The 25,488-nt window shown below is 42.9% G+C and overlaps 1 protein-coding gene across 6 annotated transcripts in view; it reads right to left on the reverse strand.

Annotated features, from left to right (window-relative positions):
- The window catches only part of LOC149167893 (Pentatricopeptide repeat (PPR-like) superfamily protein), a 333,744-nt gene that overhangs the window by 4,882 nt on the left and 303,374 nt on the right, over positions 1–25,488 (reverse strand). The window contains exon 4 of one of the 6 annotated variants that reach the window (XM_089433235.1): positions 3,786–3,913. The exons of the other annotated variants lie outside the window; for them this stretch is intronic. Coding sequence (XP_089289361.1) covers positions 3,866–3,913 — 48 coding nt within the window. The 3' untranslated portion in view covers positions 3,786–3,865. Of the gene's footprint in view, positions 1–3,785; positions 3,914–25,488 lie in introns of those variants that run through there. 6 annotated transcript variants of the gene reach the window in all.

The following is a 25,488-nucleotide window of genomic DNA, read 5'->3' on the forward strand; positions in this document are numbered from 1 at the left end:
AAGTTGTAGTGCACATAAACCAGGCTTTCTGCTCGGTTTTCATTGAGTCTGTTTCTTTTCACATTATGTATGTAGCTGTAGGTTCTCCAACACCTCTCAGAAGTATTTACAACCTGTGAAAGAACTTTTTTTGCCAATTTTGGCAAAAGTCCATGCCCGCCATATGTTTCCCACCATGTGAGAGTATCAAATCTATCTCTGTCGTCCATTGCATGGAAGTTACCATACAAACCAGTGCCACTGAAGTATCTGCCTATTTCAAGGCGCACAACTGCACATTCCTCCCTGTCAGGTACCAACTTTTCTAATGCTTCCAAATATCCTTTAGTTACCTCTGGATCTAAATGGGGTTTGGTCCTAACCCCACCCCCTGCTACAGGTTGGCCCAACCAAGATGTAGAGTAGTATTTTGGCGTAAAGATATACGCCAAGCAATGTAGTGGAAGATTAAGCCTATTCCACCGTTCACACACACAATCATGAATCAGTTTGTACAAGTTGGGATCTCTATCATGAACAATGTCTTTTATTTCCCCCAACATGGTATCCATTTGCTCATACACCTCGCCAATCACTGGTTTGTCTGTATCTACAAACCGAATCATGTGATAAATTGGCTTGGTGAAATCCAATACCTGCCTCACAGTTGTCCAAAACTGCCCATCAAGAGCGGCCTCCTCCACCATTTCAAAACCTGCCATGTCAGCTACATTTGTAGCCCTTTCCTTTAATACCTGCCAATGTGGACTTGATACCATGCTAGCTAATGCCTCTCTTACCTTCAAAAGGCGCCTGAAGGTGAGGTAATAGCTACCAAATCTGGTCTTCGCAATCTTCAACAACTCCAATCTCGAGTGACTGCGGAAAAGGCCATGGGTATTGCTATGATTTGTAATAAATTTTATCATTTGTTTGCCTTTCTTGTACAAATCACCAATCCATTGGTATTGTTCATTTTTGTTCTTGACAATATCATGCAATAGAAGGTTCAATGTGTGAACCAAACATCTAGACCAAAATATGTTCGGGAATTTATCCTCAATAATTGCTCCCGCTGCCTTACAATTAGGAGCATTATCCGTGATGACTTGGATGACATTGTATGGGCCAATATGCTCAATTGTTTCAAGTAATGCTTCTGCAATGTTGATGGCGGTCTTGAACTTGTCTGAGTAATCATGTGCAGCTAGAAAGATGGGACCACTAACAGACACAGCAAGAACACTTATCAATGGCTTGCCTTTTACATTTGTCCATCCATCAGATACAATGGACACCCCATGGTCAGTCCAAGAACTTGTCATTCTATTCAAAGAATGTGATATTTTTGCTTTTTCATGATCAAGGCCAACGGTTCTTGCCTTGTCATACCCAGGGCTCTTGTATCCTTTAGGGGCATCATTTATGGCAGAAACCATTTCGTGCCAATAAGGTGAGCAAAGAACATTGAATGGTATCCCACATGCATAGAGAAACCTGTAAACCTTTGAATCCACATCATTCCTACACCCCTCATCAAGGAAATCTGATATGGTTCTACGCCTTAAAGATGATGACCCTGTGCCTCCATATCCACTGCCTTGGGAGGATGCTGAAGGAGTTCTTTGTGATTGTGAGCTTGGTTCAAAGAAACCCCTTGATTTTTTTGATTTGTATTGGGCTTCCTCCTCTTCCCTTATGTATTTGGCTCTATCCGCTGCTGACACTGCTGTACAAGTTTTGATTCCTATTTGTTTGTCTCCATCCTATGGCCTTTTCCCGCAGAGGTGTCTTCTAGCACGGGTGTATGAACCTGTGTAATCAATGTTGCAATGGGGGCAATGAAATTTAGTGGTTCCACCCCCTCTCCCTGTTTCAGCCCTGTTAACATATTTCCATAATGGAGTTTGGTCTTGTTTAGTTTTTTGAGGGTCATGTTCACCCTCCTCCAGCTCCTCCTCACCGGGGTTTTCACCAATTTGACTTTCTCCAGCTTCTTCATCCCCCTCTTCAGTTTGGCCCCTCCGTTTCCTACTATCCAGCACCATAATAACCATAAAAGGGACCAGGAAGAGGAAAATGCCAAGAAATATAGCCAGGTCCATGGTGTTTGATGTTTGTAGGGTTTTGATTCTTGAATCTGCAAATTAATTTAATTTATTGGGATTAATTAATTTAATATGTTAATTTAATTTAAATTTATGATTTTTAAACTCAATAAACTAAATTAAATTAACTAAATCACTACCTAACTAACTAAACTAACTAAATTACTAAGTTACTTACCTCTGCAAGCTTGCTCCTCGCTCCTTGGCACTTGCTCCTCGCTCCTCAGCACTTGCTCCTCGCTCCTTTGCTCTTGCTCTTGCTCCAAACTCTTGCTCAATGAAGTCACAATGAAATTTTTTTAGGCCCATTGGGCTTTTAAAACCAAAAAAAATAAATTAAAATTTGATTTTTTTGGCGTCCGCGGAAAATTTTTCCGCCGGATCGCTCCCGGAGCGATTTTTTACGCCCGGGAGCGATCGCACCCCGATCGCTCCCAGGCGTTAAAAATCGCTCCGGGAGCGATGGAGCGATCGCTCCCGAACAGGGCAGGGAGCGTAAATTTTTTTAGGGAGCGCGCTCCCGAGCCGCTCCGGCCCGGAGCGCGATTCGGGAGCGGGTTCGAAGGAGGGGGGGGTGGCGCTCCCCCGCAACTATGCACAATGGTGTTGTTAACGATACCCTTCCTCTAAGTCTTACAAGCCAACATTTGCCTTCGTTCCTACAAGGGGACAAACCACCTTCATAACTGCAGGGTCACACACTTTTTACCTTACTTCGTACCAGTTAGAAGAATTTTCCAAAAAAGTCTTTTCCCTATTAAGTCTATCAACCAAGCTTATGCTTGGAGGTTGATTGAGTTAAAATGCAAACTATGCTAAAATGCCTTAATGCTATGCAAGTAAGTTTTCCCAAAAGAGATTTGCAATGCTTCAATAATGGAAATGAGATAGTGCTCAAAGTAAATTGCAAATGTAACTTCAATTGGAAAAGGAAATTAGCTTGAAAATGAATTAAACTGATGCAAGTAAGTTTTCTTTGCAAAAGAGGAATTGCCTCAAGTAGATGAAAGTGCTCACAATGATATAACTTGAAATTTTGTCCTTAAACTTGTACGAGACATATAAGCATAAGCTTCATAAATAAATGGAATTGCAAATTGCTCCAAGTAAATGCCACAAACCATAAAATTGTAGCAATTGAAAATGAGATGAAGCTAAAAAAGTGAATGTTTGCTTGTAAAATATGCTTGGAAAATAAGTGAGCAAAATAACAAATGAGCCTATAGTGAGGCAATTGTATCCCAAAGAAAGCAAATTGTTAAGCAACTAAATTAAACTTGCCACATAACTCCAAATACTTGCATGTAAGAAATGAGTTGCTCTAAAGCAAAATATCAACTTGTACTTCAAAGCAAGAATGAAATGCAAAGCATCAAGTGAAACTTGTAGCAAAATTTAACTTAGAAATTGAAATGTAATGGTGAAGTTGTGTTAATTTTAAAGCATGCAAAATGAGCTAAAAATGAAAGAAAGAAAAGATGCAAAATTAATCCACCCACACAAAATCCTCCTCCTAAAAAAGGAGAAAGGATGCCTTGGGTAAACCCAAGCTCCCACAAGAAAAAGAGATATTTTATTATGATATTACAATGGATTTAAAGCCTCTTAGAGGACTGCCCAAAAGATGAAGGGAATTAGTACAAGATTTGGAGCTAGAAATAGCTATAATATCCCTCCAACAATAGCAACCTCAAGGGACAATGAGAACTTTCTAAAATATGTAAATTACAATATCCAAAAAGGCCTAGAGTCTCCTTGAAACTTATTTGCAGCTCCTTCTAGTGCCCACGGTCTCCTTGAAATAAATCTTGGATGCTTGAGAGGTCCTACAAGAAAATTAGTTAGAGTTCAATAGTCTTTCCTTAAGACGCTTGTATCAAAAACTCCAACTATGGACTGCAAAACTAACACAAAATTAATGTAGAAAAACATGTAAATATGATACAAAATAATATACAAAAACCAAATCAAATGATGGGAGTGAACCCCATCACTTGTCTAGTTTGGGAAATGCTCTTAAATAGCTAAATAAATCAATGAAACCACAATTTTTTGAAGAGATTTAAATTAAGAAATATTTGCTTGTATACAAGCTACGTCCAGGGAAATCTTTGCAAGAAAATCACTGCGTAAGATAAACTATGGAATTCAAAGAACCAATCAGAGCTCCTTAGAAAATGTTTCAAGAGTGGGTTGGTCCTCCAAAGACTTCCCCTCACGCTTGATATTTGATCCAACAAGATTTTCCTCTACAAAACTTCAATTCAATATTAGTTCCATATAGATTTAGAAAATAAGCAATGATAATAAAACTCTAGAAATTGATTGGAAAATAGTTAGAGATTTCTACACCTAGAGCATACTCCTAAATCAATTTTCAATGTAAGATAGCTTTACATTAACAAATCTACAAGAGCATATAGAAATAAAATAAATCAAAGCATGAGCAAAGGAAATTATACCAATAGTGAGCCAATCATCATACTCCAATGGAACAACTACTCATTAATGAACCCCAAAGTCTTTTATTGCAATTGAGAACAAGTATACATAAGAGCAGAGTTTTTTCCCAAGCACAATAACTCGTAACAAATGGATCTCATGTGTGAGAGCCCATAACTCCATTATATAGAAGCTTGGGAGCCAATCCCAAGGCAAATGGTGACAATCCCAAGACAAATAGGTAACAATCCCAATGCTACTTCATGCGAATTCGAATTTCCCAAGTGGCAACTTGAATTCTTCCTTAGAGGCCCCGCAGAATCCTTAATGGGGGAGCTCGAATTAGATGAGAAGACATGTGGGAGAGTGAAGTGGAGTGGTAGGAGACCACTTTCCACCTCACTCAGGTAAACTACAATCCAATCTCAAGTCAACTCATGATATCTCCTTGAAGCTCGAGTTAACTTCCTCAAATCGTGGATCTTGTCACTAGAACTTGTTGTCTTCTCCACAAAAAAAATGATTTCTTGATTTGTGGCTTATGTGGATTCCACATCACTTGGTAACTCAACTTTGACCTTTAGATAAATTTCCACCTCATTTCCACATTAGTCGAGCATGTGTGGATATTTATTTTTCTCCATTTATTTAGTTGTTGGGCTAATTTATTGCCACATTTTCCACATAACTTAAGAAAAGTGGGTTTTGAGGGTCTAGATTCCAATGTTTTAAAACTCTAACTCGAACTTTGACTCGGTCGAGGGTTGACTCCGACTCCGACTCGGTATTGACTTGGTCAGCTCGATTTCAATGACTCGGTCAGCTCGATTTCAATGACTCGGTTGTTGTAAAAGATACATTAATTTTTTTATTTTTTTATAAAAAAACATAATTTTAAAGATTTTCATTCATGTTTCCAAACACACAACATTAGAATATAGATAGAAGACAACATATGATCAAAGTAGGCTCATGAATATATCCATTATATCAAAATGGCTCCCAGTGCATTGTCCAATACATACATGATCATGATATAGAGATAAAAAAAAAACACATAACCAAGGAGGCTAGAAATGGCCTCTACAACAAAAGTAAACTGTGACCAATACAACTGGCTACTGCTAGAGGAGCCAAGATGATGTGGATCAATATCTGGATCAGAGTCAGACAGGGGGCCCCATGGCTCCTCCTCATCATCATCTCCAACTGGAACTATAGAAGTGGTAGCACTAGTAGGCTGTGCAGCAGCTGCAAGCTGAGATATACGAGATATGCGCTTCTGTCGTGACTGAGTAGAGGAAACGCCTGCAACTGGAGGACTTGCTGGCTTTGACGCTGAGGCTGGTATAAGTGGATCAAGATCTGCATTCAACTGAACATTATGTTCAAGTGATGCTATCGTCTGTAAATCATAATCCATATCCTCATCAGAAGCAAACTTTTTTGGATGACTCTCCACTACCCAATCTGATGTTGGATCAATGTCTTCCAACACAATGGGATTTAACCGTTTTTTATCCAACCGGTTTCTCTTCTTTGTGTGAATCCTCTCAAAGATAGACCAATTGCGCTCACACCCAGTAGCACTGCAAGTTTGACTCAGCATACGAATTGCAAACTTCTGCAATTCAGGACAATGGCTACCAAAAGCCTTCCACCATGGTGTTGCAAAAAAACATAGGAGTGTAATGAGTTAGCTCAAAAAATTACAAATTATATCCAACTTTCAAATTGTAAACGATTTAACAAAATAAGTATTAAGAATTTGAAAATTGAAATTTTTGTTTACCTGGCTCATCTGCTTCCCTTGCAATCTTTGCTAGGTTCTTCCCAAAGGTACCTGAGGCAGTGTTGAAGGTTGTGACCTGTCGATGTATCTCCTGTTGATCACACTCTAATGGGATCATGTGATCAATGAAGTCAATCAATCCATCTCTAACATCCCCCCTCAAAGCTCCTGTCGCCTTAGCTTTATAATGATATTGTGCGTTCAAAAAATACCCAGTTGCATGTATAGGGCGATGGAGTTGATTGTTCCATCTTTCATCAATGATTGCCCAAATGGGCCCATACTTAGCCACTTTATCCTTGTATGCCCTCTTTATTTGCTCCTTTTCTTGATCCATAGCCTCATAAATGAAGCCCATAGCCAATCTTTCCCCATCCACCAACCGCAACACCTTAACCAATGGCTTAGCAAGCTTCACAATCTCTGTTGCCTTTCTCCAAAATATTTCTTCATTAACTTTCTTTTTCAATTATTTGCCTTCCAGTTTGTGAAACCACTGGCTTTGATTCCATTCTTCACTGGAAAAAATCTTTTGCAAGTTTCTATGTTGTGAAAGCATAGATTGCAATGTCAAAAAATGAGTAGAAAATCTAGTGATGGCAAGCCTAATAATATCCCTGTCCCCTGTGTGTTTCCTCATCAGGCTCAAAATCCATGAACGATTGTACATAAATTTTGTTATGCTTTTGGCATGATCTACAGTGTTTTTGACCCAATCTAATTTGCCAATATCCTCAAGCATGAGGTCTATGCAATGTGCAGCACATGGGGTCCAAAAGATGGTTCTGTGTTTTTCCTCTAACAGTTTACCAACAAGAACATAGTTAGAGGCATTATTTGTGATGACTTGAACAACATTAGCCACCCCCACCTCCTCAACAACCTCATCCAATAGCTGAAACAACAATTGTCCATCTTTTACCTTATCAGATCCATCAACTGATTTTAGAAACATGGTTCCCTGTGGGCAGAAGATAAGAAAGTTTATGATGGTACGGTTTCTTTGATCAATCCATCCATCTGACATGATGGTACATCCTGTTCTTGCCCATGAGTCCTTGAAATCTTTCAAATACTCATTAATGGAGGAAATTTCTTTCTGCAAATGATACCCCCTTAGCTCATGCATAGTAGGGCCTTTGAAGCCTTTTCCAATAGCATGTATGGCATCAAACATAGGCTCATAATATGGTGAACGGGAAGCATTGAAGGGGATATCAGCATCATACCACCATCTAGCTATGTAATCACAAGCAGTCTCCCTCAATTCTTTCTTCCAATGGTCATCTAAAGTGGTGGGTTGCATATGACTTCTACTAGCTTCAGGACCATGTGCATCTAATGGAGAGGAGGGAGTGAAATAACTTTCGATATTCATATCAACCTTTTTCATTTTACCCTTTCCTTTTTCTTGAATAGACTCAAAAGATGGAGGAACATATCGGAAGGGGTTGGATGCATCAGTACAAGGGATAGAGGAAGAACCCTCAAAATCAAAACGGGGGTTGGTAAACAGCATTTTTTGTGTATTCCTCTTTTTCCCAATTTCAGCGTCTAACTCTTTTTGCCTAGCCTTATCTTCTTTAAACTTCTCAAAGCTGGCTAACAAATCCTTCCTAATCTCCCCAATTTCTAGTGACGTACATGGAGTAATTTGGCCTTTAATCCCCGCCAAGTGTTGTTTCAGCCTATTATTGCCCCCAGGACCTTCCTTAATTTTCCTATGGCAAAATTTGCAATGCATTCAACTATCAACCATTTCAACATATGCCCAAGCAACATCTTCACTCTAGGTGCCATTTTGTGACTTGGAAATGAAAGCAAAAAATCTGAAAATGAAAACAAAAAAAAAGAATTGATTCAATGTTCATTTCTTTCACAAAAAAAACTCTTTTCAATTTCCAGATTTGTACATAAAATTTAATAAGCAAAAAACAAATTTTTACAAGTGAAAAAAAAACCTCCAGGCACAAATTGCCTCCTCAAGGTTGCTCTAAGAAACCAACTCCTCAATGGCAAACGCTGCTCCAAATGGCTGCCCAAGAAGCTCCTCACTCCAGCTACAATGCTTGCCCAAGACTCCTCACTGCTGCTCCAAAAAGAAACTCAACAACTCCTCACAAACTCTCACTCAAATTCTCACTCAAATGCATGAGATGGTTGTGAGGAAATGAGAGGGGTTGGGTGGGTTAAATAGGGTTTAGGAGAGGGGAATGGACCCCAAAGACAAAATAGACAAAATACAATCTGGTTTGGAGTCCCCCAAAAGAACAATTTAAAAAAAAATCGTTGTTTTTCGTGGTTAACGGGCCGATGTTCCAACCCGGCCGAGTTAATGCGGACTCGGCCGAGCCGGTCGAGTTAATACCGAGTCGACCGAGTTGTTAGACAATCTGGTCGGCTCGGTATTAACCCGGCCGGCCAAACCATTTCCTAGGCTGAGTCAAAAATATGGCGTCTCACTCAGACCAACTCAACTGAGTCGGTTCCGAGCCGGCCGGTTTTGAAAACATTGGTTTAGAAATTATTTTTTACCCCTCAAAGTATGTCATAGTAGAAAGTTGAGGATGAGAGGTGTAATTTTGAGCACACATACCCCGTACAACTTCTCTAGACATCACTTATTACATTTTATATTCAGATTTATTCAAATTTTTGCCCTGCAGGAAATTTTAAAAATTAAAAAATTGACCCCTAGACCTAATTATTCGAGTGATCCAATATGGTAATATCAAGCCACACTCCGGATTTGGGGCTATGCTTGGAGGAAAAAACTCAATTAATTATTAAGTCCCCATAAGCACCTAATAATTAATCAAGTGAAAAAAAACCTCCTGTTGACGATGCTGGACCCACCAACATTCAGAGGATCTCCCCGATATAAAGTCCCAACTAGACCTCACACCATTTGGTGTAGGAGTCCCATCCGGTATGATGGCTCGGTTGCCATTGTCTTAAAGGTTTGCCGTAGCTCTTGCTTGTTAGCACATGAGAGTGGTTTTCTTTGTCTTCGAACAATGAGGTCCACATGCCTAGTGAGTGCTTAGTGTCGTTTGTGTCAAAGTTCTTTCACTGCAGAGGGAGAGGGTACAAGTGAGTCTCAAGTTGAGAGGGAATAGTCCCAACTCTGCTAGAGACACACAACACAACAGGACATTCGCAGCTTCCAGCGGAGTAGTCCACACAAATGCGGCACTCACAAACACAAGGTGGACAAATAGCACATACAACACCTAGCGGAATAGTCCACACAAGTGCGACGAGTGTTATAACAAGTTTACAAGAATGAATCTGTCGGGTGTCCGGCGAGATAGCCCACACGGCCGAGACAGTGTTAGAAACTGATACAACACATTTCCAACAACATATGTACTAAAACAACCGAAATAGTTCAACTGTCTTAACACAAGTTAAAGCAACATGCATTACAAGTGTCCAAAGAATAGTCTTACAAACTATTACAATACGTGTGTGAAAACGTGCTAGACTGTTAACAGGATTATGAATTAAGCGAAAGTTCTAAGACACATCGATACACCATTACATCACTAACCTCGATCATGGGGAGTTGGAGCCACTGCTCCCTCCTCAAAGAAAAGATTACAGACTCTCAAGGCTATGTGGGAGGAGCCCAGGTGAAAAGTCCTTTGCATGTACAAATGAGGGGTATTTATAGCCAAGGGTAAAACTGGCCCTTGTGACTGTTCGACTTCCCTCATGACTGTTTGACTTACATGACTCTTCAACTTTACATGTGGGTCTCTTGGACTTCCACATTACATTACATTGATTACAATAGTGTGGCCCACAGTAGTGATGTGGCCGAGATGACTCATTACATGACTCGACACGAAAAATCTAGTATGTTCATATTGCTGGCGGTGTGCATGTCGAGCTGCAATGCTGCTGAGTGATGGATGTGCCCTTGGTGTATCATGGCTTCACCTCCGCATTGCAAGGTGTGAGGAGTCTTCGATGGTCTTGATATTCACTTGATGTTGCATGTGCATGTTGCTCCTTAACTTGTACTTTGGCATGCTCCATGTGTCGTCCGTTCGCGAACAAATCTCCTCGCATGCGCTCCTTGTTCATCTCGTTCGTCGCCGCGTCATGTCTCATCCATGTACCTGTATCTACAATCAGTCACGACGAGACGACATCAAATCCAAAAATATCCTAGTCTACCATGATGCATTATCATTCGCTTTTGGATGTAGGTGACCGGGAGAGAGGACAAGGCTCTAAAACTGCGCAAGGCAGATTTGAAGCTGGGATGAGGGCTCCGAGCATTGTTCATGAAAACTGCGCAAAGGTCACTGGGAGGCTGAGATGGGCAATCCATATCAACAGTGACTGTTCGCGAGATCTGGCTCGGCTGGAGGGCAGGTCTGAGCAATTTTTTGAGGGAGACAGTGCAAGCAGTAGAGGGAGACTAGCAGTGAAACTGCGCAGTTTCTTTGGGGAGATGGCAGCGGGTTGCGAGAGGCTGCTTGGAAAAATTGTGCAATTTTTCCAGGGAGTTGGCAGCGAGCTGCAGGAGGCTGCTGGCAAAAATTGCGCAATGCTAGGAGGCTGGCATGCTGGACATCTTTGCGCAGTTTCTGAGCTGAGCGGGATGCTTGGAAGCTGGGGGACTACTCATGAAAATTGCGCAGTTTTCCAAGTGAGCAACAGGTCGGCTGACTAGGTCACTAGCTAGAAAAACTGCACAATTTTTTAGGGTAGTGCAATGACGGACACAGGGTGTCTGTCCAGCATATTTGCGCAGTTTCTTCAGTCAGCGGAGCGGGCATGCTTTGTAGCTTCTGCGCAATTTTTTGGAGTGAGGCCTGGAGTCATTTCCCGATCAAACTCTCCAGTTGACCAGCTGGAGGCTCGGTTGGGCAGTCAAATTGAAATGGATTGTTGGGTAACTTCTGCGTTGTTCTAGGTGACAATCGGTCGAATCGATTCCAGGTTTGCACATTGTAGACTGCTTGGGAGGCAACCTCAAGCTCTACGCAATTTTGGGCGGTAGTACATAATCACTAAGAGCTGAAACTGCACAATGCATCTCAGCGGATGTCCGCCTGTTGGAGTTTGGTCCGGTCAATAGGGTTTCAACAAAATGACCAAGTTTGTGAACGAGTGACTTCGTACATGCATGACCTCGTGAACACACACTCAACATGACTTGACAATAAGACACCTCGAACCATTAAGACAACATACACTCAGTGTGATTGACCGACGATGAGAGCGACAAGCGCTACACTTGTGATAGATTGTTGAATGGCCGCAACGACATTTGCGCGAGAGTGCATACAACTTCGTGTGTGAGTGTGATGGATGTTTACATAGCGGACACAACTTGTACACGCGAAGGCGGACCTTGTGCATGACCAGAACATGACCGCAAGCATGACACTGTGACCAACATGCAAAAAGATGTTCGATGAACGATCAAGAGAAGAGGGTGCAAAGACTCAACATAGGCTTATAGGATGAGCCCAAGTGCTTGCAAACATCAAGGAAAAACCCAAGGAAGGCTTCGAAATTCAATGCAGGCCAAAATTTTGGAGGGTGTTGCAGCTGCTACAACCCTTGGCGACACACTGGTTGAATTCCAGATTCTCTATTTTGGTCCATTGACAGCATAGGGCCTTGGTCTTTCCAGGAGTATTGAATCGATGTGCAGGTTACCTCGTCTTCCCCACGTACCCCATGGACAGACATGGTTCACCTTTCACCAACTTAGTGAAACACAACAACAAGTTTCAACTTGATCACAGTGTTTCGAAATCGGGAAGGGTAGTTTGGCTTGCAAGTTAAAAAATTTCAGAGTATGATTTTTCATCTCTGGTGTTGCTCCGCTACCAGCAACCCTGGACAATACCCCGGTGGAGTCACACAGGGAAAACAAGCATTGCTCCACTACCAGCGAGCCTGGTCAGTACCCCGATGGAGTTGCATGCTTCACCTCTCTGCGCAGGAAGCCTTTCTCTTCTTTCGCCTTTTGTATTTTTTTAAAAGAAGACTGTGCAGAGGCACTTATTTATTTTGGGGCAGAAGAAGGATCCCGACTTATTGAGAGCAGAAGAGGTTGTTCCTTTAGAGAAGCATGTAAGACTTCTGACATAGGTTTGCTCATTTAGATTTTCCCCTTCTTCGTTTCTACTAGTTGGATGAGCTTGAACACACAGAGAAGAAGTTTGAGTATAGGCATGGGGTTTCCCAGTGTGGACACAGGTTCATGGTTGGACCTAATCTTCCCTTGCAGACGGCTCGTATTTTCTGTCAAGACTTCATCAGCCGAAGGTTACAACCAAGCACAGAGAAGACGGACGCAAGACAGGCCAAGTGCTGTAGTGTCACAAGACTCTTTAGATCTCAACCACATACTCATTCAAAAGCCAGAACTCAGTAAAGGGCAACACTTATTTACAAAACCAAAAATAGCAGGATACTAAACAAACAAAACAAAATGAAACAGAAATAGTAAGCAAAGCGAAAAAGCAAAACAATAAGCAGTAAACAGACTATGTACATAGCGTGGGGTGCGGCCCCGACTTACTGAAAATAATGTTTGAGATCTTGCCTGTTGACAGGAAGGTTGTCAATCCTCCTGTCAAGTGATTGCAGACGGTATGTGTGTGGTCCAAGCTTCTTATGTACAGTGTACAGACCAATCCACAGGGACAAGAACTTCGTATGCTTGCCTTTGTCTTAATGGGGTTTATCCCATTTCAAGACTAAGTCACCAACATCGAAGTTAGTATTCCCTACAGACTTCTTGTCGAACCATCTCTTGATACGGTTATGGTGGAGTGTAAACTTTTCTTTTGCTTTCATCCTTTCTTCATGTAGTTTGTGAAGTGTATCCATCCTACGTTGAACTAGCAGACAAGGCTTGCCTTGGGATTCTTGAGACAACTAAAGCACAGGCAAGTAGATGTTGGGCGATAGGATGGCTTCTTTCCCATAGACCAGGAAGTATGGCGAGGTATTCAGAGAGGGTTTGGGTGTTATGCGGTCAGCGCATAAGACATTCATCAAGGCAAAGTGCCAGTTACACTACTCAGAGTAAATGGTCATTTTGATTATGCGGATAAGGTTTATGTTCGTGGATTCTGCGAGACCATTTCCCTGCTGGTAGTAGTTAGATGAGTGTTTCAGCACAATACCATATTGCAACGCAAAATCAAAAAGCTTCAAAGATGAAAAGTAAGTTGCATTGTCAAACACAAATGATACTGTAATGCCAAAGCGTGAGATATTGTTCTGTTGGAGGAAGCTGATGACTTCTTGGTCGTTCACTTGCTTGAGCGGAACTGCCTTTGTCCACTACATGAAGTAATTAGTAGCTGTCAAAATGTAGTGGTGTTGTTTTAACGAATGTGGGAAAATTTCCCCGATGATGTCCAGGCCCCATTGTTGGAACGGTTCAGTCACTGCAACAGGGTGCAACGGGGCTGCTGACCTTTGTGTTTTGTTGGCGCATCGCTGACAGATAGGGCACTTACAGGCATAAGCGTGTGCATCCTTGAACAATGTGGGCCAGTAGAAACCGGCTCGCATAACTTTGTGAGCAGTGGTATTTCCTGCGAAGTGGCCCCCAGTTAGTCCGTCATGTAGGTCATGCAAGACCTTCTCTGAATCATGTGTTGATTTGAGGTATCATCGAATGTGCTCTAGCCACGAAAATTGGTGGAGAGGCTAAGACACATGAGATCTCCAATACCCAGAAAGAGTTTGGGTAGATTCTACATAGTTTCGGAGATATTAAAATAATTAATATTTTTAATAAAGTCCCTAAGTCTAAACTTAGGGAAAATAAAATATTAATGTGAATTAATATAAAACTGTGCTAGAATGGTCCAAAAGTCATGGATCAAGCCACATCTAATTTTAACCGTTGATTAGGGACTTAATCTCCGCCGTTGATTTGCCAACGAGAAAAGTATAAGAGGAAGCTTGAGGGTCACGTGTAGAACAGACTGAGGGAGACCAGTCAGTTCAATTTCTAGAGTGGGGTTAGCTGAGAAATTGAACCAGTGTTTTGGAGAGCAGTCAGGAGGCAACAAGTATGGAACAGAGAGACGGGAGATCAACACAAAGGCAGACGCAGGGCCAGAGGGAGCCACGCAAAGGCAACAGAGACCGCGCAGAGCCAACAAGGCCTGCGTCATCCACGCAAAGGCTGCAGGAGTGACACAGAATACCAGAGAGGCTGCACAGAGTCTCAAGAGGCTAACGTAGAGGGTCTCAGGTCACGCAGAGTTCAGTAGGGCTGACATTGGGTTCAGAAGAAGTGCTGGAAAATTTGTCTATCTGTGGGTAAGCCAGTTTGGCACCCTTTTGTACTAGAAAATTGCTGAATAATAAAATCCTCCCTTGCTGCACCGGTTTTCCCACATTGGGTTTTTCCGGGGACATTAGTCCAAGATAATTGCGTCAATGTGTTGATTCTTGTGCATATTTTTGTTTCTGTATTACGATGTGATATCTGCAACAGTATTTATTTTAATGTTTATTGAAGTAATTTCATGAATAACTTATGGTGAAATAAGTAGGAAAAGTAAATCAGTTGCTGCAGTGATAGAATTTTCACATCATGTGCCTCTAGGAACCTGAGCAAGATTTCGTTATTGTGCTTTCTGTAAAGCACTCCGTGCACCAACTGGTAGGATAAAGCTCTGAGGCGCAATGCCCTCTTTTGTCACATGGAGAAGTGAGAGGGTACGGTGCCATGCTCAAGGTATTGGCGTATATCTTTGTACCAAGAGTTTCCACATGCAATGGGTGGTGCTTGCTCTACATCATACATCTCGATTTCCTGCTCCTAACCAGCGAGCTCTTCTTCCTCCTCCTGTGCATGGAATGCCTCAACTGCGAGTCTGCAGAGACCATGACCCTTGATAGTGTGAACTAGCTTGATGTCAAGATCATACTCTTGCAAGCCTGTCATCTAGTTCACACGTCGTTCACCCAGCTCTTGCTGTACAAGCAGTGAGCGGACTGCTGGGTGAGGCACATAGACTATGCAATGGTTCTTCAGCAAGTAGGGTCTAAAGTGTTTCACCACCTTGTATACTGCATATGCTTGTTTGTCAATGGCGGGTAGTTGAGTTCGGGTCCCTGCATGCTTGCGCTCATGAAGGAGATGGGACATTCGTCGTTCAGCTCATCTTTCTAAGTGAGTACCGCAGCAAGCGAGTTGTCGAAGCAAACGTGTATAGCAAGAAATATTTGTTGAAATTTGGGTTGTAAAGTGCAAGCGCTTCTGCTATAGCCTGCTTGATACGGGTGAATGCATTATTTTCCCTCTTGCCCCAGCTGTAGACTGCATCCTTCTTGATCATGTCTTGCATTGGTTTCACTATCTGTGCATAGTCTGAGATGAACTTCCAAAGGAAGTTTATCTTTCCCAAGAAGGATTGCATTGCTTTCTTGTTGGTTGGGTGAGGGATTTGTGTGATGGTCTAGACCCGGTCCAGATCAACCTTGATCCCGCTTCTGGCAATGATGTGCCCAAGGAGGTTCCCCTCAGACACTGCAAATACGCTCTTTTTGGGATTCAAGGAAATCTCGTATTTCTGGCATCGCTCAAAGATTTTCTTCAAGTGGCGTATGTGGTCTGACCGTTTTCTAGAAAACACAGTCACGTCATCAAGGTACACCACTATGCTCTATCCAATGAGTCTGCGAAAGGCGATGTCCATGGCGCGCTGAAAAGTTGCGCTTGCATTCACAAGCCCAAATGGCATTCGTCTGTATGCGATTGTACCCCACTTGGTATGGAATGTAGTTTTGAGTCGATCAAGTTCCGCTACCAAGACCTGATTATATCCTGAAAACTCGTCAAGTAAGGAAAACATTTCTGCCCCAGATACTGTCTGTAAAATATGCTCCATAGACAGCACGGGGTAATTGTCTTTGTTCGAGGCGTGGTTCAAGTTTTGGAAATCAACACACAAGCAGATCTCCCCAGACTTCTTTCATACAGGAACAAGGTTGGAAACCCATGTGGAATGACAAACTCTGTATACGATCCGTGCATCCAATAGCTTAGTCAGATCTTTCTGGATAAGAGGTTCAAGTGAGGGATGTACTTTCCTCGGCTTCTGCTGAAACGGCTTGACCCCTTCCTTGATCGGAATAACCTATTAGATTATTCGCGTGTCGTAAGTTTTCAGATCATCATATGTCCATGCGAACACATCCCAATATTGTTTGAACAAGCAGACAAAGGCTTGTCACTCCTGCTGTGTGCAACACATACCGAGATTGACAAACTTCGGATCTTGTTATGTTCCCAGGTTTATCTGTTCGTGCATAATGGTGGAGTTGTGGGTTTTGCTATTCCTTGGCCCCTGAAAGCGGTTCTGCAAGTAACAAATCTTTTCCAAAGATACCACACCCTTGGGGATGACGTTGACTTTCTTATCATCAACCCCAGCGCGGAGAGACTGCTCATGCTCGTCTTCGTCAATCGCTGCGTCTTTGAAGACATCAGCGTTGGCCATGAAATGCAGTATCTGTTGATCATCGTCAAAAACACGTAAATTAGTTATCTTATCAGGGATAGACGCCTTATATAAAATTTCAACAGTAAATCTATCCCTAAGCGGTGACATCCTAGAAGTTAAGTTTGCTAAAATATTGGCAGCTGCATTACGCGTTCTTGGCACAACAGTGATATTAAATGCTTGGAATTTAGAGATCAGTCGCCATACCTCTTGCTAGTAACTTTTTACATGAGGTGATAAACAGTGTATGGTGTTACGTACCTACCGTACCACTATTTCCGAATCACCTACCACTTTGAGCGCAACCACGTTGAGGTTAATGGCCTTTTGCAAGCCCAACACGAGTGCTTCGTATTCAGCAATGTTGTTTGTGCACTCGAACTCCAAGCAGCTCGAAATCAAATGTTTCCTGTTTTTTGGGTCGATCAAGACACCAGACTCCATAGCCATCCTGTGTCTTTGATCCGTAAAAGTACATGGTCCACAACTCATCTGTACACAGACCGTTTGACGCGCTTGTACTACTACTACTGTTGTTATTGCTATTGCTACTACTACTGCTACTGCTACTAGTGTTACAATGCGTTGTACAAGTTTCATTTCCATTAGTTGGGCAAGGAAGGCGACCCAACTGCATCTCTGGTGGGGTTGGAGCTGGCTGTGCAAGATAACGGCCCAGCATTGTTTCCAAGAGGCAAGTGTCGAACATGAGCTCTACGAAGGCCAACGGTTCGTTCTCGCCATTGATGGGAGTGATGTTACGCCTCATGTATCTCTTGGATAACACTCGGATTTGGTTGCTTTTGCCCTAGTACGGAAGCCACAAGTGTGACCATTCTATAGCAAAGTATCTGTTCAACTTGAGAGACCAGTCTCTACTGGGTAGTAGGCCATATGCTTCTAGTATGTCCACAACAACAATGTTTATGCACTAGTGAACTCGGTCGTCATGAGATAGTCGGATGATCACATCCCGAAGTTCACCGATGGTTGTTACGCATGTTCGATCGAGTTGGATGATCTGCGTGGATGTCTTGCTCCATTGTGCATTGATCTTTTTGGCAATGGAGAGCGGCATAACGTTGGCTAACGCGCCAGAATCAACCAAATAGTTGTGAACATTACAGTTAAAGATTTCAAATGAAAGCAAGAATGGAGGGCAAACAGAGTTTGCTTCTTCCATTCGGAGTGTTTTAAGCACAGTTGTGAGTGATCCGGAAGATGTGCTTGCTCCCCTGCTAGTAGAGGTTGCATTGTCCATAGAAGTCTGCCCCAGTGCGCGCAGCAAAATATCTTGCTGATTCTGAATCTAAGCCAACTCGAACAAACAGATGTTTGCGGGAGTTTTCTTCATGTCTTCCACGATATTGTAATCCAGAGCGGGTAGACCCACCGAGATGTCTGGGGTGAGACTAGTGTTTGTGTTGTTCGACGAAGTGTTATGCAGTTTGTTGCTCATGGACATACTCTTATCTGCCATTATCTTCCCGGGCTTGCTTTGTGTTTTCTGCTTTTGGACGGCTGGTGGATCAACCTTCCTCAATAGTTCGAGCCTTTGTTGCATTTCCCCAACTGTAGGGGGAGCCCCTTGACTTCTGAGATTGTATCAACCATTTTTCTTTTGGGGCTGCTTCTCGATGTTTGTCTTTTGCACTGCTCGCGAGCACTGATACATGTTGATCACCTGCCCAGTGCTTGATGTCTCATCAGGTGCAGCATCTTCGTCATCGTCTGTGTCTCCTGGCTGGCCCTGCGAACTACTCACTATATTTGGCATATGGTCGCATACTGAGCCTGCAACTCGTTTCCAATCCGAACAAGACCCTTTTGGGTGCTTATCTTCATGAAGTGAGCAAAATGCGTTGTCCCCACACTATTCTAACTAGAACACTGAGCTGGAGCTCTGCGCAGTTTAAGCCAGGAAGCGATTGCTGCATGATGACATGCTTCCTTGTCTTTGTCTGGGCAGTCAGCTGCTCACAGATGTGTTGATTGTTCGTTGTTTGAGCTCAAACACTTCTGTTGTCAAGTTTTTGACAAGACGAGTAAGGGTTTCAATATCACTTGCTTCCTTGTCCTTACCCTTGCTCGCCGCAACTTGGGGCTCCATGCTCACGTCTCTGGAGTCCTTCGTTGGTTCATCATCCTTGATAACTCCAATTGCGCACAGGTCCTCTATAGGTATTGCCTCTTCGTAGTTTTCTAATAATGTTGGTTTTGTAGCTCGCTTGATGAACTGTGCGATGCTAGTTGGTAGTGCAGACGTGTAGTAATCGACAGTGATGGAGTCATGAGGTTTCGTGTCCGCTGCAAACTTGTTCAATATGCATAGAAACCTCTGATTGAAATCCTTTACCTTTTCTTTCGCCTCCATCTTCAGGCTACCCAACTCTTGAGTAACATGGCAGGGGTCTTATCATCAGCAAATTTCTCCAGGAACATGCGTTTGAACGTACCCCAGTTATGGATGGAGTTGATAGGAAGGTTGCGATACCATACTGCTATGCAGCCATCCAAGGTACATGGGAACAGTCTGCATGCAACATCATTGTACCGTACCTCAAGCGTCTGCAGTTGTAGGTAGAAGTTGTCCAAGTGATCTTCTGCCTTCACTGCTCTGTCAGGGTCATACTTTGTGAGCATTCTCTCTGAACGCTTTGGCATCCTGTGCAAAGCACCTGGGAGAGCCAATGGTCCCTGAGTCATCCATTCCAAGTTTTGGTCAGCCATGTCTTCTTCTTCTTCGTCCTCCTCCTCTTCTTCAGAATCTAACGGTTCCGGCTCTGAGTCTGTTGGTTCATCTCTGCCTTCGCCTCCTCCGCTACCTTCCCCTCCACCTCCTGTACCGAAATCTGAGCCCAAGATCACGAGGGTGTCTTGTTCTCCCTATTGGAAGATCGGAGGTTCCTCTCCATTCTCAACAGCTTCTACCAGACCTTCGAGTGTGGCAAGAACTGCTTCTTCCACCAATGATACAACAACTCCTATGGGAGTGGTCTTTGGCTTCCTTGATGCATATGGAAGATGTTGTATTCCTAGGATTAGTCCCACTACTTTCGTGAACTGACAAGCGATGGGACGGACAGAGCGGAGGTGTTGATACGAAATTTCATGTTCACGTTTGGGAGGTGAGTAACCAACTTCAGAGTCGCGCGTAAGTGAGAGGGAGTGCGAGTTACTGCCTTGACCAGATGATTGATGAGTGGGAGTGGCAGGACATTCAACCATAAACCACTGGCAGCCCTCCTTCTAGCGCCAGAAATGTTGACAGTGTTGGACCTGCCAACATTCAGGGGATCTCCCCGGCATAAAGTCCCAACTAGACCTCACAACGTTTGGTGTAGGAGTCCCATCCAGTATGATGGCCCGGTTGCCATTGTCTTGAAGGTTTGCCTTAGCCCTTGCTTGTTAGCACATAAGAGTGGTTTGCTTTGTCTTCGAACAGTGAGGTTCGCATGCCTGGTGATGCTTAGTGTCGTTTGTGTCAAAGTTCTTTCACTGCAGCGGGAGAGGGTGGAAGTAAGTCTTAGGTTGAGAGGGAATAGTCCCAACTCTGCTAGAGACACACAACACAACAGGACATTCGTAGCTTCCGGCGGAGTAGTCCACACAAATGCGGCAGTCACAAACACAAGGTGGACAAATAGCACATACAACACCAAGCGGAATAGTCCACACAAGTGCGACGGGCGTTAGAACAAGTTTACAAGAATGAATCTGTCGGGTGTCTGGCGGGATAGCGCACACGGTCGAGACAACGTTACCAACTAATATAACACATTTCCAGCAACATATGTACTAAAACAACTGAGATAGTTCAACTGTCTTAACACAAGTTAAAGCAACATGCATTACAAGCGTCCAAAGAATAGTCTTACAAATGAATACAATGCATGTGTGAAAACATGTTGGCCTATTAACAGGGTTCTAAATTAAGCAAAAGTTCCAAAACACATCGGTACACCATTACATCACTAACCCCGATAGCGAGGCGTTGGAGCCATTGCTCGCTCCTCAAAGAAAAGATTATAGACTTTCAAGGCTATGTGGGAGAAGCCAAGGTGAAAAGTCCTTTGCATGTACAAATGAGGGGTATTTATAGCCAAGGGTAAAATTGGCCCTTGTGACTGTTCGACTTCCCTCATGACTCTTCAACTTTACATGACTCTTCAGACTTACATGTGGGTCTCTTGGACTTCCAAGTTACATTACATTGATAACAACAGTGTGGCCCACAGTGGTGATGTGGTCAAGACGACTCATGACATGACTCGACACGACAGCGTTGGTATGTTCATGTTGCTGGCGGTGTGCATGTCGAGCTGCAATGCTGCTGAGTGATGGATGTGCTCTTGGTATATCATAGCTTCACCTCCGCATGGCAAGGTGTGCGGAGTCTTCGATGGTCTTGGTGTTCTCTTGATGTTACATGTGCACGTTGCTCCTTCACTTGTACTTGGGCATGCTCCATGTGATCGTCTGTTCGCGAATAAATCTCCTTGCATGCACTCCTTGTTCATCCCATTCGTCGTCATGTCATGTCTCATCCATGTACCTGTATCTACAACCACTCATGACGAGACGACATCAAATCCAAAAATATCCTAGTCTACCATCATGCATTGTCATTCGCTTTTGGATGCAAGTGACCAAGGCAGAGGGCAAGGCTATGAAACTGTGCAAGGCAGATTTCAAGCTGGGATGCAGGCTTCGAGCACTATTCATGAAAACTGCACAGATGTCACTGGGAGGCTGAGATGGGCAATCCGCATCAGCAGTGACTGTCCGCGGGATCTAGCTCGACTGGAGGGCAGATCTATGCAATGTTTTGAGGGAGACAGTGAAAGCAGCAAAGGGAGACTATTAGTGAAAACTGCGCAATTTCAATGAGGCGTTGGCAGCAGGTTGCGGGAAGCTGCTTGGAAAAATTGCGCAATTTTTCTAGGGCGCTGGCAACAGGAAGCTGCTGGTAAAAACTGCGCAATGCTGAGAGGCTGGCTTGCTAGACATCCTTGCACAATTTCTGAGCTGAGCGGGATTTTAGGCAACTGGGGGACTGCTCATGAAAATTGCGCAGTCTTCCGGGTGAGCAGCAGGTCGGCTAACTGGGTGACTGGCTGGAAAAACTGCGCAATTTTTTAAGGTAGTGCAGTGACAGACACAGGGTGTCTGTTCAGTATATCTGCGTAGTTTCTTCAGTCAGCGGAGCGGGAATGCTTTGCAGCTTCTGCGGAATTTTTTGTAGTAAGGCTCGGGGTCACTTCCAGGTCAAACTCTCTGGTTGACCAACTGGAGGCTCAGTTGATGTGCTTGCGGGCAGCGTAGATTGAAATGGCTTGTTGGGCAAATTTTGCGTTGTTCTGGGTGACAGTCGGTCGAGTCGATTCCAGGTTTGCGCAGTGCAGACTGCCTGGCAGGCAGTCTCAAGCTCTGTACAATTTTGGGCAACAGTGCATAATCACTAAGAGTTGAAACTACACAATATAGCTCAGCGGATGTTCAACTGTTGGAGGTTGGTCCGGTCGACAGAATTTCAACAAAATGACCAAGTGTGTGAACGAATGACTTCGTACATGCATGACCTCGCGAACACACACTCAACATGACTTAACGACAAGACACTTCGAACCATCAAGACAACATACAATCAGTGTGACAAACTGACGGTGTGAGCAACAAGCGCAACACTTGTGATAGATCGTTGAATGATCATGATGACGCTTGTGCGACAGTGCATACAACTTCGTGTGTGTGTGTGACAGATGTTTACATAGCGTACACAACTTGTACACACGAAGGCGGACCTTGTGCATGGCCAGAACATGACTGCAAGCATGACATTGTGACCAACATGCAAAAAGATGTCCGATGAACGATCAAGAGAGGAGGGTGCAAAGACTCAACATAGGCTCACGGGATGAGCCCAAGAGCTTGCAAACATCAAGGAAAAACACAAGGAAGGCTCCGAAATTGAATGCGGGCCAAAATTTTGGAGGGTGTTGCAGCCGCTACAACACCTCCCCAGTAAACTCACTTGATGACAAGGTCCCAAGTTACCTAGGCCTATTACATGAACCAACTCATCATACTAGCATCACTTTATGTCATTCCCGTAGGGGTTGTGGAATTTGAGTACAACAGAAGAAGATGAAAAGAAGAAATAGAGTTGAAAAACTCTAATGATATAGTGAATCCTGATGGTACTTGAAGCCTCTGATAGATTTATGTTAGACTTTGACATTTTCTTGTGATTGCTCTTTTCTTCTTATTAGTTCTTCTTTCAATTTATTATGTTCCTTTCATCAAGACAAATGCCAAACAATGAAGATCAAAACAAGGGACACAAGATGTAGGCACTAAGCGAGGGAAAAACCCCTATCTAGGGGAAACCCAGTCCAACTCTTCCACTAGTAAATCAAGATGAGACAATCCAAGACCCTATAGACAAAAGACCTTTCTCACTCCAAACCATCAAGTTAGCGCTTTCCTCCTTCTGCAATTCTTGGTCAAAGTTCTCCATCTTGCACTTTTTCGGCTCCTGCAATACATATCGTTGTCGTTATATTTGAGGCATAGATATGTTCTTCCTTTGCTATATTAATTCCTTCATTGTGACATTGAAGACTACAGTTAGAGATCTTCGCACTATCTCATTTTTATACAAATTTCAGATCACTTGTATCTTCTCTTCAAAGGTTGAATAGCTCTTGTATTTATAGTAGTTAGAGTCTTAACATTAGACCGACTTGTCAATTGATCTGAGGCTGACTTGACTTGATGAATAGGCCGACTTGTAAGGAAATAGGGCTGACTTGATGGAGGAGGAATAATACTTAATTTTGACAATAAAACAATTTTCTTTCTTTGACACAATGAGCCCTAAGAAGGGTCTCTTACATAATAACTTTGAATTTGACTCAAAAATCTTAGAAGCCTACAATGGAGGCTTGACCTATTTAACCATTGACCCAAGCATGAAACCCATGCTTTAATAGTCAATCTTTCTTTAATAAAAAAATTGTTTTTCTTTTCTTTTGATAAATACAATATGAAGACCAACACTAGTTACATTCTTCAACACTCACTCTTAACTAGGGAGGTATTCATAATTACATATATACAGAGGTACATGGAAGATCTCAAAGTGATATACTCTATGAAGAGTCATAGCACACATAGTGCTATAGGTTGGATACTTGACCAAAGCATCTAAGCGGGTGGGATTAAGGTGTGTTCCAAGCTTCAGCCCCTATAGGTACCATCAGGCTTATGCTCTAACACCAACCCAGGGATCTAGGTGTGTATCCAAGTTTAGAGCTCTAAGACCAATGCCACTATCCCTACTTCGGGATCTAGACATCAACACATAGGCCAGCCAAATGTCCTCCCAAGCATCTCTTGCTACCCCAAGATGCTTCATCTCTCCTTATTAATTAAACCAAATATATCCACCAAACCAAGCATGCTTCAAACGTTTAACCTTATTACGGAGAGATCCTGCACAATCACAACCCCAATCAATAATAAACTTTCAATATATATATGTGTGTGTGCGTGTTTAGCACAAACCTTCGGGCTCTTTAGTTATTCTGATGTTGCCTAAATCATCATCATATTATCCAAATACATCTCGTTGGAAGATTCCTTCTTCAATTTTCCGACAGCAGCAAACTCAGTCTCAGTGCCAAGTTTTGTTAGCAACTTTATCAATCATGAACAACCTATCTTTTCATTCATTCTTCGGTTTCATTCTTTCTTCACAGTATTGTTAAAATTGGCAACTAGGGCCAAACTCCACATGGGTCATCTTATTTATGGCAACTGATATTTTTCTTGGACTCCTCTCTCTAAGAGGTGTAGGATTGATCTAAAGATCATCTGATTCCGACATGTACAAATGAAGATATGAATTTATTTATATTATGGACAAATTGTCAAGGTCGGCCAGCAAGCAAAACAAGCATTCAAACCCCCAGCTCATCCTCAACGTTGCATATAAAAGGAGGAGACCTAAAGTCATTTTATCATCATCTCATCTCATCACATCTCTCTCTCCTCATCTGATTAGGTACGCAAATCTGGGTAGCTTTCTTTCACACATGCGAAAGAAGGACGGATTTATGTTTTGTTGTGTTGACCAGTTTGACCGATTTTCAGAGGCTATTGTTTTGAGTTGCGTTGACCATCGTTGACCTCCTTTTGACTGCAGATTGGGTGAGGTATCTTCTCCTTGGAAAGCAGCAGATATGGGCACTGAAATCGAGGTGATCTGACCTCTCATTTGACCAGCATTGACAGCCCTAAATCTAGCCGCAATTTGACTTTTGTTGACTAGTCTTGGATTGGACTTTTTCGCACTGTTTTGGGCTGATTAAGCTCGCTGTTGGAGGTCGAAGTTGACTGGGTTTGACCGAGCTGTTTAGAGGAAGGATTCTTCCCTGTTTGACTAGTGTTGACTTTTTTGGTTAGGGCTTTTCTGCTGCTGTCATAAATTATCAGATTTGTAATTTGTACTCTCTCTCTCTGCTGAACTATTGAAGAATACAAAAAGAATTGATCAAGGGTTCCCCACATTGGGGTTTGTCCCTGGCTGGTGCCACATCTTGTGTCCTCTTGTCTTGGCTTGTCTTCTACTGTTTATGTTTATGTTCTATTTGCA

Source organism: Pinus tabuliformis, chromosome 5_1, assembly GCF_031772625.1.
Source record: "Pinus tabuliformis cultivar Carrire ecotype Pingquan chromosome 5_1, CPIR1, whole genome shotgun sequence".
In the NCBI taxonomy this organism is placed as follows: domain Eukaryota; kingdom Viridiplantae; phylum Streptophyta; class Pinopsida; order Pinales; family Pinaceae; genus Pinus; species Pinus tabuliformis.